Source organism: Lagenorhynchus albirostris, chromosome 8 (assembly GCF_949774975.1).
Source record: "Lagenorhynchus albirostris chromosome 8, mLagAlb1.1, whole genome shotgun sequence".
In the NCBI taxonomy this organism is placed as follows: Eukaryota; Metazoa; Chordata; class Mammalia; order Artiodactyla; family Delphinidae; genus Lagenorhynchus; species Lagenorhynchus albirostris.
Window position 1 is genome coordinate 14,792,577 of NC_083102.1, and position 20,435 is coordinate 14,813,011.

Below are 20,435 nucleotides of genomic sequence, written 5' to 3' on the forward strand. Positions count from 1 at the left end.
GCTTACTTTCTTTTCCCTCCTGCATAGACTGCTCTAGAAAAACTGGAAGGAGAGTTACAGGAAGCCAATGAGAACTATCAGGCTTTGAAGAAAAGCTTCCTAGAACTGACTGAATTCAAACATCTCCTGAAGAAAACCCAGGACTTCTTTGAGGTTGTAATTTGGGGACTATTTATTCAAGGGCCTTTTCCTCCAGAACCTCAAATTTCCATATCGACAACTGGCTGGTTTGGAATATGAATAAATTGCACTGTTTCTGTCACATGGCTGGGCCGAGGGGGAGGGGGAGGGTTAGGGTGGCATGTGGTACTGGTTGAAATGAATGCAAAAATATTAAGGTGCTCACTAAAAAGTATGTGCCCCAAATGGCCCAAACGGAAGTGGAAGTCAGAAAAAAGCACCAGTTAGTTTGAGCAGGTTTGGGATTTTGGTAGGAAGAGACTGCGGAAGCTTTTTGATCTGTCAAGGGGCACTCTACCTTTTTTTTTTTTGACACACACATAAATCTTTATTTAAAACAGAAAAATAGATCAGGTCTAAGCAGTCTACCTTTTGAATTCTAACTATTTGTGGAAAATTGAAATATCATTAAAAGCAGACAAAACTATGAGGTGTGGTTTTAAGGTAGTCTAAATACATTTAAATGAAAATAGTGATTCTTTGACTTTCAGACGGAAACCAATTTAGCTGATGATTTCTTTATGGAAGACACTTCTGGTCTCCTGGAGTTAAGACCTACACCTGCATACATGAGTGGAAAGCTGGGGTTAGTGAAACTCACTGCTCTGAAGGTTATGTGTAGATGGCTCCCTGGTCCGTAGCTCAGTGCCCGGCGCAACATTTCCCTGAGTGTTTGAGTGAATGAATGAATGAATGGACAAATAGCAACCGGCACTGAGGACTCTTTCACACGACTGTAAGGCCTCCACCGGTAATAAACCCAAGTCTAACCTGACCAGGTTAGTGGAGTTGCAGGTAGTGTTACCTTGTTTATGGTGATACTGACCTTCTTGAGTCTGAAGAGTGCGATGTGTGTATTGTCTCCACGTGGGAAGGATGTAGTGATAATTGTTTAGATGGGGTTTCACAACTGTTCCCTGGCTTTGGAACAATTATGGGATACATGTTTTTTTTTCCTTGTCTCTGAAATACTGTTTTGGTAATAAAATAGATTTGGAGTGTGAAGTTTGAGTGTAATTAGCGATGAGGTAGCTATGCAATCGTGTCTTCCACAAGTAGAGGTAATAGGATGTGATAATACCCACCAAAATGTGGTGATTCAAAATGGTGGGATTTCATTCAGTGTCCAAGTAAAACTGATGAAAGTGAGTTTTAGAATTCTAGTTTTTTATTCAATAGGTACTTGGGGGCATGCTATTTGAGGCACTAGACATTGAATTTGAAATGGCAAGGAAAATATGTATTGAAAATATTTGATCAGAAGGTAATACAGAATCAATGTACATTTAAAGTAATAGGCCAGTGAAAGTAACCATTCTAAAGTTCATTTGAAAAGTGCGGATCAGAAATTATCTAGATACCTAGATGGCTGTAGAAGCAGAGATGTCTAGAAATCAATATATATGTTTCAGTTTTAGCACCTTATTTGTATAAACTCATAGAGACCATCGTTGAGCAGATTGAACACTTGTTCCCTTTAGCTACAATGCTATAATGAATGGTCTATCATATTTTTAATTGCAAATAAGTGAATGTATAGTATTGGGATGATTAAGGAAACCCGGACATGTCAAAGGAAACAGGAGGTCAAAAGGGACTTGGGGAAAGTTGGGGCTGGGATCCAGAGTGGCCTTGTGGCCCCTGCCCATCAGGGCTATGTCCTTACCTCCCGCTCAGAGGGAAGGTGGTCCTCCACCTTGTGACTGCACATCTTCCTATCCTACAGGGCCTTTTCTCTGCACCCCGCTCCCTGTGCCTCAGTAACATGTCCTCTTCTGACTGCCCAGGTTCACGGCGGGTGTGGTCAACCGGGAGAGGATGGCTTCCTTTGAGAGGCTGCTGTGGCGAATTTGCCGAGGAAACATCTACTTAAAGTTCAGTGAGATGGACACAGTTCTGGAAGATCCCGTTACAGTGGGTATCTCAGGCTGCAGGAAACGTTTTCTGAAATTTTCTGTAGCCCCACCAGAAGGGTTTCATTCTCTCAAACACTGAGTCTTTAGCTCTATGAAGCTAACATCTATTTGCTTTTTCTCTCCTTTTCTTTTCTTTTTTCCTCCCCAGCCCCTCCTTTTAAAAAATACCCATGAAAGGACTGAGTCTTGTTAACACCTCGTAAGTGTTCATTCCTCCAAATACCGTAGCTGTACCAGTCCCTGGAAACTTAGCTGTAGTAGTGCCACGTGGAGTAGCAGCTGTGTCTTCATCACATAGCACTGAGAACTGATTGAGGTCAGTGCGTCCCAAGCTCCAGTGTTCATGGGAGCATGAGATCTTGTTCAGTGTATCGACAGATTCTGATTCAGTGGGTGGTGGTGCCCGGGAGCCCGAATTTCTAATCAGCTTGCAGTTAGTTGCTGGTAGTCAGTGGGCCACACACTTCGAATGAAGATTTTGAGGGTCCCCTTCACTGAGTGCCACACGGTTATCGCTACTAAATCTGTAGGGTATGCTTCCTCCACCCTTCCGGCTAGTATTTAAATCCACTTACTTTTTAATTCCAAGAAGTTGGGCTTATTTCTAAAAGAGTCATAATCTTGTCTATCGTAGAGGCTAAAAAAATGTAATTTTAAGTTTTATTTCATGGAAAACAACTTCACTGTTAAAACAAATACAATTTAAAATAAGAAAAAAGCACTTGTTTAAAAAAAAAAAAAACGCATTACCATTCTAATGTCTTTATTTTTTTCTTGTCCTCTTTCTGTCTAGTCCATAGCCGTAAGCAGGTGTAATTTAATATGGTTGTAGTAATAGCATGGAAATCATTTTTTTTGGCCTTCTCTTGATTTAAATAACATAAATCCCCTCCTGTATTACTATGTGCCATTTATAAATATTATTTTAAAATTCGACATTGAATCATTCCTTTTCACAATCACGTTTTGACATGGAATAGTCACGGTGGTAGAGAGAGTATTTACAAAGTAAGATGACTTTAGCCTCATGACATTGAAGATCACTGAACAGATAGCCTGAGATCAGAATGGATTCCTGGTTCTGGTGGATCCAGAGACAAAGAAGGATCTGAGAGATTCAGCAAAGGACTAGGGGTGAACTCCATGGTTGAAGGAACCTTTGTTCCTTCACATAATGTAAAGCAGTCAGTTGCCCAAATCCTGAAATACTTCCCTGCCCCCATGAGCAACCAGCAAAGAGACAGTCCGTTCTGCTATTATTTTCAGTTGGTGCCTCATACTTCCATTGAGTTGATGGGACGTTAACCGTCTATTATTAGACACTTTATTTCCAATTTTTCTCCAGAATATAGACACTATGATAAGCATCTTCATGCGTGTGGATTTTTATTTTGAAGTATTTCCATGGTATGAATTCAGGAAATAGGATTGCTGGCTTAAAGGGTGTGAGCATTTTCATGACCCTTGATAGGTCCTGACAAATGGCTTTTCAGTGGGGTCGTACCTGATTCCAAAGATACATGACACCCGAGTGGTGTGTGATGAGTGCGTTGGATTTGTTACCGCTTTTCCAACGATGGGTTTCATTTTGCCTTTACCCCCCCATCCCAAACTAAATAGAGTAAAACAGTACATTTCTTTGCTTACAGTAAAAGTTGAACTTTTCCAGGTATTCTTGTGAAATGCATATTTTTTCCTTTCTTGTGAAATGTCAAACTTGGACTTTTAAATTGCAGTTAATCAGGGTTCGTACGGGCATACAGTGAGTGTGTGAGTCCAACATTAGACCTGGCTCTACCTTTGTTAAATATCAAACACCCAGTCCCCGCTGAAATGTCAGTGTTGTGTATGAGTTAACTCTGGTGAGCTAGGTCAGCTCTTTTCATTTTAAGACTTGCAACATCCTGGTCCCTCTCTTCTGGGTGTTTTCTTAACACACCTCTTAAGCACAGGGCTTAGAGCTGAACACAAGGCTCAGCTGTGATCCAAATAGTGTAGCAAACAGCAAGGTGGTCCCTTTAAGGCTGTATCGGCCTTCCTGGGGGCCCCGCCCAGCCTGCCTCAGTGGCCTTGCCCTCAACCATCATGAGTTAAAAACTTCAATCAACTGGGAGAAGTTTAAGTTTTCCAATTTTAAATTTAGAAAATTTTAAAATTTTCTAAAAATATATTTTTTACTGTTTTGATTTTCCAGAGAGAAGAAATTAAAAAGAATATATTCATCATATTTTATCAAGGAGAGCAGCTCAGGCAGAAAATCAAGAAGATTTGTGATGGGTAAGTGGCTATTAAGGGCTTTTTTTTTTTTTTTTTGCTGCGGTACGCAGGCCTCTCACTGTTGTGGCCTCTCCCGTTGCGGAGCACAGGCTCCGGACGCGCAGGCCCAGCGGCCATGGCTCACGGGCCCAGCCGCTCCGTGGCATGTGGGATCTTCCTGGACCGGAGCACGAACCCGTGTCCCCTGCATCAGCAGGCGGACTCCCAACCACTGCGCCACCAGGGAAGCCCAAGGGCTCTTTTCACCAGCAATTTGGGTCAGGATTAGGTCAGGGTGTGTGCAATACATTGAGTACAATACATAGAACCTAGGGGAAGGCGGTCATCTAACCAAAGTGGGCAAATGATGGGTTAGCGGAAAAGGATGTGCAGAAGGCTTCTTGGCAATAACCCATGTGTGTCCTTTGAAATGTATGAAACACAGGTTTCGAGCCACCATATACCCCTGCCCAGAGCCGGCGTCGGAGCGCAGAGAGATGCTGGATGGTGTCAACATGAGGCTGGAAGATTTAATCACTGTGAGTGAGGCGTTCGGGCTGGTGACCCGAGCGGGGGCTGCCGATGGGCTACATCTGCCATTTCCTTATAAGTCCTGTCTCCCAGGGCCCTTGCTCCAAGGCTGGCTGGAATGTCTGCTATGCTCTTCTGGCTGTTGCGGCAGGAGGCTTCATAATTAGGAAACAGTGTTCACTAAGCTCACGGTGATGATTCTGCATGTCAGTGATGCTTTGCCTGGGCTTAGAATTAACCACAGCCCTGGTCAACCTGCAGGTGCCCACCCCAGTCTGATAAAAGGAGCCTTTTATTGCCAGACTGGCCTAGGCCGCATCTGTGATATAACTCACTAGCCAATTAAGTCGACCAGCCAGTCTTGCTGATTCTTTTTCCACGGAATTGCCCAGTTGTGGAGCCAAGCAATTAATTCTGTCAAGACAGTGAGTCTAGTTTCACATATGAACACGCCCCCAGTTCATATCCTCTTCTCGAATCTGTCATCAGCTAGGATGGCTCTCAACACATATGATTTTCTTCAATAAGCTTTGCAAGTAGTCACTGAAAGGAGCTGGGCCTACATCAAATCGCCTATTCCAGACCAGCCCTGTCCAATAGAACTCTCTGTGGTGGTGAAAATGTTACATAACCTGCAAGTCCAGTGGGACAGCCATGGGCCACATGTGACCATGGAGCGCTTGAATCGTGGCTAGTGCAACTGGGGGACGGTATTTTTATTTGTATAAAATGCGGCTGCTATATTGGTCAGCACAGTTCTAGGTCCTCGATGAGTATCTTTAGAAATTAGGTGTGTGTGTTTTTCAAAACTCCTAGGCTAACAAACATCTTTATCTTCCCAGAAAAAGCTGTGTTTAATTGTTCTAATCCTCTCTGTTCCCTCTTTGTCACTTGTCAGGGAGACTGTGGTTCCCTGAAGCAATTACCCTTGAAGTCCTTTCCCCTCAGATACTCTGCTGGATTTTATGAAAACTGCATGAGGAGAATGGAAGTTATGCTAAACTTACATTTCGGATGACTTGAGTAGCCCCGTGTGGAGGTTACTGAAGAGGGTTTCTGTGTTGTATCACCAGAACAAAAACTAATTCCACTAAATAAATTCTGTGGGGGCCAAATTGCCTATTCATTCCTTCATTCATTAATTTATTTGTCATTTATTGGAGAGGTTATGTATGTAAGGCATTTTGATAGGTGTATTTGTTTCCTATTGCTGCTATAACAAGTTACCACAAACTGCGAGGCTTAAAACAACAGAAATTTATTCTCTCACAGTTCTGAGGTGAAAAGTCTGAAATCAAGGTACCAGCAGAGCCAGGCTTCCTCCGAACGCACTGGGAAATGACCCTTCCTTACCTGGTCTCCTATGGTTTGAGTGTTTGTATTGCCCCCAAATTTGAATGTCAAAAACCTAATGCCCAAGGTGATGGTGTTGGGAGGTGGGACCTTCCAGGAGGCGATTAGGTCGTGAGGGTGGAGTCCTCGTGGATGGGATTAGTGTCCTTCTAAAAAAGACCCCAGAGAGCTTGCTTGCGCTTTCTGCCACGTGAAGTTGGAATTTGAGGTCTGCAACCCAGAAGAGGGCCTTCACCCAACTGTGCTGGCATTCTGATCTCAGACTTCCAGCTTCCAGAACTGTGAAGACTTTCTGTTGTTTATAAGGCACCCAGTCTATGGTATTTCATTATAGCTGCCCGAGTTGACTAAGGATCTTCCTAGCCTCTGGCGTTGTCAGCAGTCCTTGATGGTCCTTGCTTTGTAGCTGCATCACTCTGGCCTCTGCCTGCATCACACATATCTTCCCTGTGTGCCTCCATGTCCAAATTTCTTATAAAAACACCAGTCACGCTGGAACAGCGCCCACCCTACTCCTCATTTTATGACCTCATTTTAACTCGATTATATCTGCAAAGACCCTATTTCCAAATAAGATCCCATTCACAGTTACCAGGGGTTAGGACTTCAGCGTGTCTTCTGGGGAGGACACAATTCAATACATCGCAATAGTACTGTAAGGAATTTAGAAGAAAAGGAAGATATAGTCTTGCCTGAGGGTTTTAACCTCTAGTGGGGGAGATAAACTGCTCGTGAGAGTGAAAGGCCAAGGCCGGGTGAGGGCTGCAGGCCGGAAGAGGGGGCCAGGAGCAGAGGACGCCTCCATGGCCCATGAGCCTCCATTGTTGGCACGTTGTCCGGCATCTCCACGAGTGCCCCTTGTTTTGCTGTTGGTATTTTTTGCCCAGGTCATAACACAGACAGAGTCTCACCGTCAGCACCTCCTGCAAGAAGCAGCTGCCAGCTGGCATTCCTGGGTCATCAAAGTGCACAAGATGAAGGCCATTTACCACATCCTGAACATGTGCAACATCGACGTCACCCAGCAGTGCGTCATCGCTGAGATCTGGTTCCCGGTGGCAGACGCCGTGCGCATCAGGAGGGCACTGGAGCAAGGCATGGTGCGTGGCGTGTGGAGCGGGAGGCGGGGAGTCACATCCAGCCTGAGCAGGGGCCTGCCAGGCCCTCGGCTGGTCAGCCTCCTAAGTCAAGCGAACCTCACCTGGTAGGATTGTCTCCTTTATCTTTGCGCCTTCGGCCCTTACCCAGGGCGTGGGCGCGTGTCAGAAACTCCCGCTCTTCTCAGCGTTTGATAAACATGCACCATTTCTTTGATCTTAGCAAGTGTGTACCGGGCACTGATGTGCCGTCACTCTGCTAGTTATGCCTGTAGATACCACCTTTGTCTGGCTGGAAAGACAGATAACCAGGCACCTGCAATAACAGCCGGAACGCAGGGAGTGGATTGCTCCCCTGTGCCAGCCACTGTGCTGAGCACTCAGCGCACCTTGTGGAACTCTCACCGTGCTCTTGAGTCATCCCTCTAGGTGTTCACTGTGCCCCAGGAACTGATCTAGGGCTGTGCTGGCAGAACAAAGCCCTGCTCTGATAGACTTTCTCGAAAGGGAGATAGACAGCAGGCTTGTCCCTAACTAATGTGATTTCAGGCAGTGAAATCATGGTGAACGGGAAGTAAAGCGGGGGAAAGTGAAGGGTGTGGGGAGTGAGGCACCTGTCTGATCACCTATTCACCCCATTGGTGAAGAAGGGACCCTCTGCCCTAACTATTGCAAGGTGGCCAAACAGACGACACCTGATACTGGACAGATGAGGTTGGCCACAGTTTGTCACATATACTCACAGCCCAGGGGAGGACACTGCACGTCACACAGGACCACATGGAGGTTGCACTTGGGACCTGCACTTGGGAGCAGAATGAATCAGCAGGACCTATAGGGGAGGCAGGCTTTACAGTGACAGGAGGATAGGGGGACCCCTGTTTCCATGGGAGAATGTGATTATTAGCTTGTTTGAATGATTTTCTGGGGTGGCAGGGAGGTGAAACTCATCAGGTTGAAGCCTGGGCAGTGTGCCGTTGGTCTGTCTGCTGGGAGAACTGGCTAGGTGGGGAGCCTTTCCTGTTAAGTGGGTGGCATACCTGGTGGGAGCAGAGGAACGCATGGCTTGGCCTTCGGGGCCCTGAAGCTTTAGGTCTTTCTAGTGCGGTTCTAGGGCTGTTGGGGAGAAGGCCCCCTGAGCAGCTGGTACTGGAGCAGACTTTCCTGCACGTCATGGGAAGATGAGGCAGGGTGGGAGGAAGAGCTTTCGGGCTGAAGGGTCTGAAGGGACCCAACCTGGAGGTCGGGTTGGATGAGGAGATAGGAGCTATCTTTATCCCCTCTGTACAGATGAGGAAACCGAGGCACAGAGAGTGGAAGTAACTTGACCCCGGTTAGTTAGCCAGGAGGTAGGATTTGAATGTCCCCACATCGTGGTCCAGTAACTACCCAAATGGGGCACTTACACAGAGCGTTTCACCCAGACTGGGAGGGGCAGCTGCTTCCCAGAGGAGTGCACAGGCTGAGCTGTGGAAGGGCGGTCAGTGGGCAGGTGGAGAGAGGTGGGGTGGCCAGTGGTTGGAGCTGGGGCGCGGCAAGTTGAAAGGCTTCGAGTAAGGTCGGGGAGAGGCTGCAGGGCAGGTGCTGGTGGATGGACTCTAGTGGTGTACCTTCCTGTGCCGGAGCGACATGGTCCAGTTTGTGTTTTAGAAACATTTCACTGCCGTGTGGGGCAGACAGCGGGCTGTGGGAGAGGGCTGCCCTAACGCAGGGGTCTGAACCCAACAGTGACATCCTGTAATCCTGAAGGGGCCAGACTCCTACAGGGCTACTTGGGACCATTTCTACAGCATCTCCAGTCCTCTGAGATAATTACTTCCCGAGATCGGAGTAGAGGACCTGTGTGGGTAGGAGGTGAGGAGAGAAGCGGAAGGGAGTGGCTATCATTACCATCATCACATAAGCAAAAGATACTTCCTCCATGCCAGGCATTGTGTCAGCTCCTGGAGGGCATGTTTAGAAAAAAGGAGGAAGCCACAGTCCTTGCCCTCAAGGAGATCATAATCACACATATGAAAAGGCGTATAAAAATGGAGTGAGGATCTCCTCGACTTGCCGTGTGACCTTGGGGAAGTTACTTAATCTCTTGGCCCCTTAGTTTCCTCATCTGTGAAGTGAGGCTTGTGGTGATACCTACGTCATCGAGTCGCTAGGAGGATGGCTGAGCACTCGTTTAGTTGGTGCTAAGTTGTACTGAGTGTACAGGTGGTAAGCACTGCTGGAGTTTGGAGTGACCAGAAGGTTCCTGGGGGGTGAGCTGGAGAACTGTTAATACTTGGAGAAGGGAAGAAGAGAGAAGCCTAGTGTGGAGTTGGCTGATTTCCATGGAGAAGTAGTGCGGGTGAAGGTGTGAATACAGGATTAAATCAATGTTGTAAAGAAGTCTGGATTATAAGACCAAAGAGATTTGATTTCATTCTTTAGGTAATAGGAAGCCTTTGAAGATTTTTGAGTAGGAGGGTAACATGACTAAAGTAGTGCTTTTTGTTTGTTCTATTAAAAGAAGGATTACGTGGTCTGGAGTAGGCACTAAATGGAAGGGAAGGAGACTGGAGTCCGATGGTGAGGCTCGGGGCCAGGCTGGTGGCTGTGGGAATGGGAAGAGGAGGGACTTAAAGGGGACGATTAGCAAGATTTGGTGATTAACTGAATCAAGAGAAGAGACAAGTCTCGTGATTCCAAAGTGTCTGGAATCTGGAGATTGGAGATTACTGAGAGGCCAGGGGAGGACCTGGCTTTGGGGCAAGTTGGTGAGTTCAGTTTTAGGCTCCTGGCTTTTTGTGGGGTTGTTGAGACATGCGTGTTTGAAAGCCTAGGCAGGCAATGAAAAGAGAATTGAAATTTCAGAGAGGGTCAGGGCCATTGGGAATCTAGGAACAGAATTAGGAAAGTGAATGAACTCTTGAGAGAGTAAGTAGGAAGGAAGGAAGGAAGAGTAGAGGGCTCAGAAGTGTGCATAACATTTGCAGGAGCCGGAGAATGGAAATTCCCAGAGAATCAGGAGGAACTCTACTCTCTTGACACCTCTCCTGTAAGAGGAATGAGATAAGTACTAACTTTACCGATGAGATCATGAGTCTCAGAGAGGTCAGAAAATTGTCCCAAGTTCACCCAGTAAGTGACGGCGGCAGGAGTTGGACTGTGAGATGTACCTGCTGACACCTAGCCTATGGCTCTCTTCCTTATATCCTCTTATATGTTCTTTTTGCAGGAACTGAGTGGCTCCTCCATGGTCCCCATCATGACAGCAGTGCAATCTAAAACAGCTCCTCCCACATTCAACAGGACCAATAAATTCACAGCTGGCTTCCAGAATATTGTCGATGCATACGGTGTAGGCAGTTACCGGGAGATGAACCCAGGTAAAGGGACCGATGTATTGCACAACCAGGCAGCTTGAAAATGAAAACTGGATAAGATTTACCCCTACGGTGGCCTTGGCAGTTAATCACTTTGAACTGTGACATTCCTAAAATCTTATTTGGTTTCCTAATGCCCTGCATTGTCTTTTGCAAATGGTGATTAGTGAAAGATTTGCTCTTTGTCAAGATTTCACCTGTTTTCCCTTAAACTGTAGATGTATCAGGCAGCCAACTTCAGTTCGTGTTTCCTTAATGATTCAATGAGGGTCATCTGTAGGCGTCTGCGCAGTCCCATAGCTGTTGTGTGGGAGAGATGGAGATGGACGTAGACGGACTTGTAGTCAGAAGACTGGAGTCACAAGCTGTGTCACTAAGTTGACTTGTAAATGATCATGGGGCGAGTCACTTAGCTGCTCCAAAACTCAGCTCATCTGTAAAGTGGGGAATAATAATACTTACTCATTGATGAGCTAGTGTATGGGGGAGCTAAGTGAGTGTCAGGGGTGGGGATGGTGAGGGAAAACAGAATCAGAAAGACACAAGGAACCAGCTTGTAGATTGTGGAGCGTGGTAGAGAAATCTTTGACGTGGGGCCCAAAGAATGTTGGGAGGACTCAGGCTGTTGTGGGTCTCACCTCTACAGCTCCCTACACCATCATCACTTTCCCCTTCCTGTTCGCTGTGATGTTTGGAGACTGTGGTCACGGAATTGTGATGCTACTGGCAGCCCTTTGGATGGTCCTTAATGAGAGACGCTTGCTGTCCCAGAAGACGACCAATGAGGTGAGTGTTCATCAAATGTCTTGCCGCGTTTCTTGGAGGTTATAAGTAGAATATTAAAAATGTGTATATTGTTTTCACCATGGAAATAACATGTTGTTATAAAAAGTAAGAGAAAGATGGAAAGTAACAAAGGACCAGAGTTCAACATAAAAACTGGCCAAAGGTAAATCCTTTGGATGGTTTGGTGAAGTAGCATCTTCGTTTTTTGTACATTACTTGACAAGGCATTGATCTTTTCCTTTACTTTTTTTTCTTAACATTGATTTTTTCCTTTGATTATAAAAGCAATGTATGTTCACTGCAAAAACTGGGAAAATACAATAATCTAACTACCTAGAGAAAATCACAATTAATGTTTTTTTTCCTGTGCTTATACACAGGTATATAATTTTCTAAAATTGGGATGAAATAGTGCATATTAATTTGTAGCTTCCTTTTTTTTCACTCAAAATATCACAAATATTTTTTTACGGCAGAGCCCTTCTCCTACGATCAGCCCATGATCAGCATTCTTATGAAATGCTGAGAAATCCTGAATATCGGGTCTTCACTTGCACACTTGAAGTTTCCACATTTTCTGTGAAGTCCCTGCACAGCGTTGTGAAGGTTGAGACAACTCAAGTCCGCATTGTTTCAAAGTTAGTCAGCTAACGTCACTTCATGTCCCCTGTAATACATTTTATAAACTGGAAACACGCTTTTCACTCTGTTCTGAATTTTAAGAATATCTGCAATCTTTAATGCAAATTGACTTAAGTTGACCTCGTTCAATGATGTCATAGCAAGTCAGTCATAAGCAGGGTTAGTGGGAGAATCAACCTGTGACCAATAGAGTTTTCCATGACAAGCATCTTAACAGCTGTGCTTTCCTATAATAAATATTTAAAGTCTCAGACGGACACTTCGGCTGTTCTGAGAACGGCTGATACACATCATCCAGTCCTACGGAAAACGCTTTACTCTTCTTGGTGGATGTGCTGAGACAGAGACTCGCTGTTATAACGAGACCCCAGATGAGTGTAGACTTCACTTGCTGTAAAGCTTCGCAGCATAGGAGGCAGGTCCCAGAAGCACTTGAGGCAGCTGCCACCCACTTTCAAGTCCCTTCCTTCATAAGGGAGGCCTCAGCTGCTTCAGTTACGTTTTCTAACCAAGGCTGAATTAAAGAATATGAAGCTTATAGTGCTTTGTTTCCACAGTAACAGCTACCATTCTAGGACTTTTCTGAATCAACCGTAGAAGCTCAGGAAAATCAGGATGTGTGTGCCCTGTCTGTTTGGATCACTTTGATGCCTGCCTGGTCACGTGGCCCCTCTGTGTGGGATGCCCGTGTGCCTTGCAGTGGCTGTCCCAGTGGTGCTGGAAGCATCCTGTAACGCACGTCCCCGGGGTCTGGTTCAGAGCCCACTGACAATCGCCCTCTGTCGCCAGATCTGGGACACCTTCTTCCACGGACGCTACCTCATCCTCCTCCTGGGCATCTTCTCCATCTACACGGGCTTGATCTACAACGACTGCTTCTCCAAGTCTTTCAACATCTTCGGCTCTTCTTGGAGCGTCCAACCCATGTTCAGAAATGGCACATGGAAGTAAGTTGGGACAGAGCTGGGTCACTCAGTGGCCATCCAGGTGGCCTCAGTGACAGTTCTCGTGGCAGGGGGATCCTACGCCTGGCCCTGCTCAGAGGTGCGCCCACCACTTCACCGGATACTTTGGTTTTATCTATTGAGTGTGAGACCTTGTACCACTTCCTCAGTAACTGCGCTGGTAACTGTAATGCGTGGAAAGAGTTTTTAAAACTTCAGCTGAATTAAGTAGGTATCCTGGAGTGCACCCCACGTGCCAGGCACTGTTGCGAAAACAACGGTGGGGCAGGTATAAACTGGGCATCCGAGTAGCGGTCGTGGAAGTGAGGCTTCCGGGAGAAGGAGGTGGCGTTTGAAACATACCTTGCTTGGCAGGAAGTCGGGGATAGAGTGCAATTATGCAGCCACATACTTAGGGCAGAAGGCTTCGCTTTAAGAAAGGCTGATGCAGGTCTGAACCATATATAAGTGATTGGTTTCCCACGTTCAAAGCCCCGGACTCAGCAGAAGGGCATTTTTGTTTTGACGGCTCAGAGCAGCTTGACTGAACGTTGAAAGCAAAGGAGGAGACGGTTAGTTTTGCGCTGCTGTACTTGTTCCCTGTCCTTGTGGGGGACGGGGCGAGGAACGCAGAGGGTAGGATGTGCAGGCTGGTGAGAAGTTTGGGCTGCAGGAAAGAGACCTGGAAGCTCTCTGCGTCCCCACCCGCCACACCTTCCGCAGGCATCCCCAGTTATTATGCAGTGTGTCAGACACACAGTCATCAGGATGGAGAGAGCGCTTCGGAACGGAGACTTTTATGGAGAGGGAGGAAGATTTTTGAGTTTGAGGGGTGGGTCAGTGTGATGAATTGGGGGAGAAGAGGAGGGCAGTGAGGGGCAGGGGCTTCGAGGGAGAGTGCTGACTCCCTTGGGATCTTTGGGGCACCTTCGGCTGCCTGCGTCACACACTCGAGACAAGCACAGTGGGTTCCGGGTTGCTTTGCGAGGCCTAAAAGTCCCAGGTGATGTTCCCTCACGTCTGCCCACTCACCTGCTTCAGGGCAGCTTCAGGTTTCTCTGTCTCTTTCTGGAACGTCCAGTGGGAAGTGTGACAGGAGAGCACCGCGAGAAAGGGGAGGCGGAGATGTGTAACCGTATCTGCAACCTTGCTTCCATCTTTTCTCTCTCAAGCGTGGTAGGACTTTCTATTTAAGGCACGTCAGGGGTCTTATCTGCTCACCAAAATCTGCACCACACATCGTGAGTGGCGGGAGAGAATACACCATCCGTCTCCTCTGAGGATTTCTCAGGAAAGATTCAACGCAGGGTTCCTTTCGACGTGAATGTTCCCAAGTGCCTTTGGGGGCTTGGTGCTGACTGAAGGCCCAGGGGGGCTCAGGGGCTATCGTAGTACAGGTGGGTGTGTCACAGAGGCTCCGTGCCTCTCCTTTTAGTCCCTTTGCTGGGTCCGAGTGCCCTGTAGTAGAGGACAGGAATGTTGAACAATAAATAAGTAAATAAAAATGAAGAAAACATTTTGCAGGACTACAGTTACAGATGGCTATGGGTATGGGGTTTTGTTTGTTTTTTCTTTGCAATTAGTACCCTGAAGAGATGCCTCGAAGAACAAAACTTTTCATAACGTTTGGAGAGAAATTGCTGAGTTTTGCTCTTCAGCCTTAAACTCATAAGCACAGTGATGGAGCCCGAAACGTGTTAAATCAGCATAGCTTCAGCAAACTATTTACACAACATTTCATTTGCCCTGGAGTGTGACTGCGAAAAGTCCGAGTCAACTGGCTTGCTGTCACTCTGCAAACGTGGGTTGGAATATTGTTCTTTTGTGTGCATGTAAGTTACCCTGGCCCCAGTTCCAGGCTGTGGAGGCCAAGCCTAGTCGGAGAGACCCCAAGCTCAGCCCCGCGCCCAAGCATGGATGGTATGAAGCAGACCCTCTTCAGCAGGGAGGCGAAAGGAAACCGTAGGCACGCATCAGAGCGGCAAAGGGCACAGCGGGCTGATTGTGTCACTGGCCACAAGCTAGGTCTTGGGCCTGCCTTCCCTGACAGTGGGCTGGAGACACTGTCACACCATCCTTCAGCCACAGACCACAAGAATCGTGTGTGTTGTCACCAAAATTGGGTTGATTGACTCAGTGAGGGAGATGGTGCCCTCTGGGGATGGGGGGCATCTCAGTAAGAGGGTGTTAGACGGGCTTAGAGGATTTGGCCTCTGGGAGGATAAGGGGAGTGGTGGTCATTTTTGTGGTTTGGACAACGTTCTTATTTTGAACTGTCCGTATTTTGATATCAGATATGATCGTGGAATGGTCTTGTTTTTGTCTTGGTCCATGATGGTCACAGGGTGGCCTTGTCTGATGTTGTTGGCTTAGCTGTGGGCGCCAGGCCAGTTCCCTCTTTTATCTTTGTTGACACACAAACACATCTCTGATCATTAGATCCAACCATTTGCACTGAGGCGTGCTGTTAGGACCGGGCTCTAGGTCTGAGATGGCCGGTCAGGGCCAGCTGTTTACACTGTCACTGAGGGCCTGGTCAGCATAATCAGGCTTCCTAATTTCCCCTGTGCTACCGAATACCCATCACACCCCAGCTGCAGGAGCGAGGGAGTGTATTTCTAGGCAGCCTGTCCACGTTGCCAACATTCTGTTCTTCATCCTTTCAAATACTCATCCTTGGGCCCCTCCATAGATGTGTGCTCTTAAAAAAAGAAAAATTAAGGGCTTCCCTGGTGGCGCAGTGGTTGAGAGTCCGCCTGCCGATGCAGGGGACGCGGGTTCGTGCCCCGGTCTGGGAAGATCCCACGTGCCGCGGAGCGGCTGGGCCCGTGAGCCATGGCCGCTGAGCCTGCGCGTCCGGAGCCTGTGCTCTGCAACGGGTGAGGCCACAACAGTGAGAGGCCTGCGTACCACAAAAAAAAAAAAAAGGAAAAAGTAAGCCCTAATGTTCTTAACCCCTTCAGGTTTGCACAGATGGTAAGAAATTCCTGCCCATTGACATTTGTGCTTCTGGGTGAGAATGGGACACAGATTTAAAGGCAGTTAATGGACCACAGCTTTCAGGGGCTGAGTTTCCCAGAGGTCAGGGGCCATGTGTGAAAGCCAGTTCACTTCTCCAGGATCAGTTCTCGTGCTCCCAGGGGAGATTTCCCAGCCTGGTCCCAGGGCTGGGTTTTCTTTCCTCTATACTCCTGTCACCCTTGCCCCCTGCCTCTTTTTTTCTTTACTATACCCAGTCAGGCTGGGAGCCCTTTGGAAACTCAGACTGTGACCTCCTTGGGGGCCAGATGGTGATTTCTGTAGCCCAGTACCTAGGGTGATACTCAGCACATAGTAGGTATTCAATACCCATTTGTGGAATAATTGAATGAACCAATTGGTGAGTCGCACCAACAGTTAGGCTTTGATTGGCTTGCAAGTGGATGACTGATGGTACTATAGTGTTTTTCCTACCTCGAGTTGATCATTGGTTTTGTTTTGTTTTTCCTTTCTCCCTCTGTAGTACACAAGTAATGGAAACAAATCCATATTTACAGCTGGACCCAGCCATTCCGGGAGTGTACTCCGGAAATCCATACCCTTTTGGGATTGATCCGGTAATAATGTCTTCTGAGATTAAATATTCATTATGTAAAATGTCTTGCTGAGGGGATCTCTGTGTGGAGGGGAGGAAAGTACCAGAACCTGTCAAATCCACCAACTTGTACTGAGATAGAATAGCATGTCCTGGAGGTTTTTGTGACGCACTGCAGTGGATTCAAGTAAATGTCCTACCTGCACCCTTTACCCAGCCCCTGGGTCATTTTCCATGCAATTTCCCAAACATCTGCCTCTTTCTTCTCAGTTGTACCCCTGGTGGTTTACCGTTGCTTCTTTAAAAGGCCCGTGGTTGCTTGGAAAGTATGCGTATTAGATAAGCAATTTAGCAACCTAACCAAGTTCCCAACTTTGGCGTTTTCTTGCAGTGATTAACATCTCTCTTTTTCCTAGAAAAGTGTGGATTTGCTTTTATATTTGCTTTATTTTATTGCGTAGAATTATACAAGTTTTAAAAAATGTGTTAACTTTAATGGTTTGCTATATCTACCTCAATTGGATTTGAGCCAAACAAACAAAGGTGCTTCCTCGCCCAGCCTGCAGGTACAAAGAGATGTCAAGAAGACACATCCCTATTTGGGTAAAACCCCTCACACGATGGCTTAGCACCATTTTGCCACCAGGTGGCGGCCTTGTGCCCCAAATGAGCACAAGTGTCTGGAGCTGAACTTGGCAGATGGGGTTCATAAAAGTTTCCTCTACTCTCACTTTGTTGGAAGAGAACCTGAGACCACAGTTTTACTTGCTGACAGTTGAGAGTAATAGCACTGGCCCTAAAATTGGTTCTCTGGTCTCTCCTATCTTGTGGGTCATCTCCTCTTCAGTTTTCCTGTTCCTCCCACTTGCTGCCCACCTCCTGTCCCTTATAAAAGCAGCGCGCATCACCCAGGATTGGTTTATACTTGCCACCCAGGGGCACTTGCATTCAAAGTTTTATCAAAAGAGGCGAAGTCCTTGAAGTCCTGTTTGTAAGCTGCAAAGTGCTAAAAATAAATGCAAGTTGTTATTTTTGTAGACTGGAAGGCTTTATCTTCAGTCCAAGGAATTTCATGATTAGCGAACAGGCAGTGGAGGAGTATTAGAGGGGAGTGATTTTTAGGGTCTGGTTGACCTTCCTTTCCTTTGAATCTCATTGCTCCCACTGTCCTGTCTCTTCTCTTCACAGCCCCCATCTAATGCATCAGCAAATCCTGTCTACCCAGTTTTGCTCCTCATGGACAAAGGGAGGGTAGCAAATTTCACGATTCAGAATTGAGTGGTCCAGTCTTTACTCTGTGTGCAATCTTGTCATCTGCCCACTAGTTAGAAAAATGTGAGGGTGAAAGGGAAGGTGATGTGTTGAAAATAATTAATTTTTTCCTAGTAACATTTAGATTTTTAAAGATTTTTGGTCTTTTTAAACATTATAAAATAATAATATATATGATTAAAAACCCATATAATGCAAAAATTATTAAAAAATAAAGCAGAAACTAACACACCATTGTAAAGCAATTATACTCCAATAAAGATGTTAAAAAAAATTTAAAAAATAAAAAGAAAGAGTTGCCTTTCTTACCTTTCCTCTTCCTGCAATCTGATTGCTCAGAGATAATCTCTTTAATAGAACATTTCTGTGTTTATATTAGCACTTATATATATTAATGAAGGGTTTGATTTTTACATAATGTAAATTTCTACAGCTGCATTTATTAACTCTGTTGAGCATCTATTTGTGAATCAGGTCACAAAATATTCGGGCATCAGAGCTGAGGGGGCTTTCTAAAAGCGTCTGTAAGTATTTTATGATAAATGAACATTACACAATGGTTACAAGCCCATGATTTAGAATCAGATAGGCTGTGTTTAAATCTTGGATTTTCTATTTACTTGCTACGTGATTTTGAGCAAATTATCATCTCTGGGTCTGTGTTTCCTCATCTGTAAAATGGGTATAATAATAGCCCTCATAGAATTGCTCAGAAGAGTGAACGAATTTTATAGGTAAAACACCCAGAAGAGTCTGGTGCATAAACAGAGTAAACGCTCCGTTTGCTGTTGTATTATTTCTCCCTGGGCGTGTAAGTAACTTAGTCTCTCTGAGATTTTGATAAATGCCCTTATCTGTAAAATGGGAATACTTATAACTATCTCATAGAGTTGTTAGAATTAAATGAGATAAATACCCTTAAAGAGCTTAGTATGTACCTGGTACTTAACCGTGAACATGTTTTAGTTTTTCCAAGCTGGGTCTAAGGTGTACTGGTAACCCTGCCCTTACTGTGTTGAGTGATTCTGTGGGGACTGGCCCACCAGGAGGGCAAAGGGAAAAAGCAGAGGGTGGAGGGCAAGCCTGGTGCAGCTTCAGTGCCAGGGCAGATGGGGAGGGTCGTGGAGGTGCCTCTGGGGTCTGAGCACCTGTGACAGGAGTCCCTTTCCCCATCTTCCCAGCAGCCCCCTTAGTGATTGTTCAGCTGGCGGCCGCTCAGGACATTGTCGAGACAGAATCAGTGAGAGGTGGTTCCTGCATGGGGGAGGGGAAGGGAACTGTGCACTGAGGCTGCACTAGGTGGACGTCGACCCCTTAGCAGAAGCAGAGGAGTTTGGAGGAGGAAGTAGTTTAGGAGGAAAGAAAAGAAGACCCTGTGGCTTTGTTAGTTCTGAGGAGCAAACCCTCCAGATGCCTAAAGTTCCAGAGGGGTCAGGGGTAGGAGCAAGGACTTGAATCATTCGCATGGGGGTGGGTGTTGGAGATTTCTGCGGGGAAGAAGAGCGTTAGTGACTGGGACCATTAACCAGGGTGAGGCCACGACAGCCCCCAGCCGCTGAGTGCTTGTCCTGTGTGCCCGTCTGGTGTGGGCAGGACAGGTACACGCGTCCCTCTCTGTGCCAATAAATGTTGGCTACGGGAGTGGCTTCTTGAGAAGGGCCTGGGAAAATGCTTTGTAATGTAAAGTGCTATAGAAATTCAGCGTAAAAGGTGGTATTATTAAGAGGGGATTGGCTGAGTTCATGGGCCAGAGATCTACACCATTAATGTGGGAACGCAGGCAAGTTTGAGATCTCTCCATATTGTTTCAGAATGTCTTTTCATTTAGAACAGGGGAAAAATCATGTCGGTTTTTTTCTTTTTTCTTCCAGTTACTTGATGTTTTACTAATGGTGCTATTGGCTCCAATACAGTTGTCATGAGAGTTGCATTTATAAGGGGATTGGTCCTTTTCTGAGCCTAAAATGCATGTGCTGAACTGGACAGAAGTTTGAAAATGTGGTTCTCAGAGCGACTTTTTCAGGGGAAATCGAGCTCTAGCCCCTGACTCTGGGAGAACTTCTAGACTCTGGTCTCATGTCTTTCGTGTCACGTTTCCCTTCCAGGTTTGGAACTTGGCTTCAAACAAGCTAACATTCTTGAACTCCTATAAGATGAAGATGTCAGTTATCCTGGGAATTGTCCAGATGGTTTTTGGTGTCATTCTCAGCCTTTTCAATCACATGTAAGTTTCACAATGAACTTTCTGCCTGTTGGTCTGACCGTGTCGGGGATGAGCAGTGGCAGAGCCCCCACTTTGCTCCTGTGTCCCTCCGTGCAAGTTTCCTTCCTATGGGGACTGCTTTCCCCGGTCTCTTGACTTGAGTTCAGACAAGCTGGTTTGCCAGAAATGACACCTCTGTTTCTCCTGAGCCGAGTGCACCTTTCCCATCAGAAGTATTTGAGGGGTCAGAAAGCGACTGCAAGGCCACAGTGCCGTGTGTCCTCCCAGCCTGCAGGGCCTCCGCTGGTGCTAGATCCAGGCT

General features: G+C 46.4%; 1 protein-coding gene across 1 annotated transcript in view; it reads left to right on the forward strand.

Moving 5' to 3' along the window:
- ATP6V0A4 (ATPase H+ transporting V0 subunit a4) overlaps positions 1 to 20,435 on the forward strand; it is a 47,607-nt gene that overhangs the window by 8,822 nt on the left and 18,350 nt on the right. The window contains exons 4-14 of the mRNA XM_060155948.1: positions 28 to 153; positions 672 to 766; positions 1,968 to 2,094; positions 4,291 to 4,373; positions 4,798 to 4,891; positions 7,124 to 7,336; positions 10,545 to 10,695; positions 11,339 to 11,478; positions 12,910 to 13,067; positions 16,567 to 16,660; positions 20,016 to 20,134. Of these exons, the coding sequence (XP_060011931.1) occupies positions 28 to 153; positions 672 to 766; positions 1,968 to 2,094; positions 4,291 to 4,373; positions 4,798 to 4,891; positions 7,124 to 7,336; positions 10,545 to 10,695; positions 11,339 to 11,478; positions 12,910 to 13,067; positions 16,567 to 16,660; positions 20,016 to 20,134 (1,400 nt within the window). The remainder of the gene's footprint in view (positions 1 to 27; positions 154 to 671; positions 767 to 1,967; positions 2,095 to 4,290; positions 4,374 to 4,797; positions 4,892 to 7,123; positions 7,337 to 10,544; positions 10,696 to 11,338; positions 11,479 to 12,909; positions 13,068 to 16,566; positions 16,661 to 20,015; positions 20,135 to 20,435) is intronic.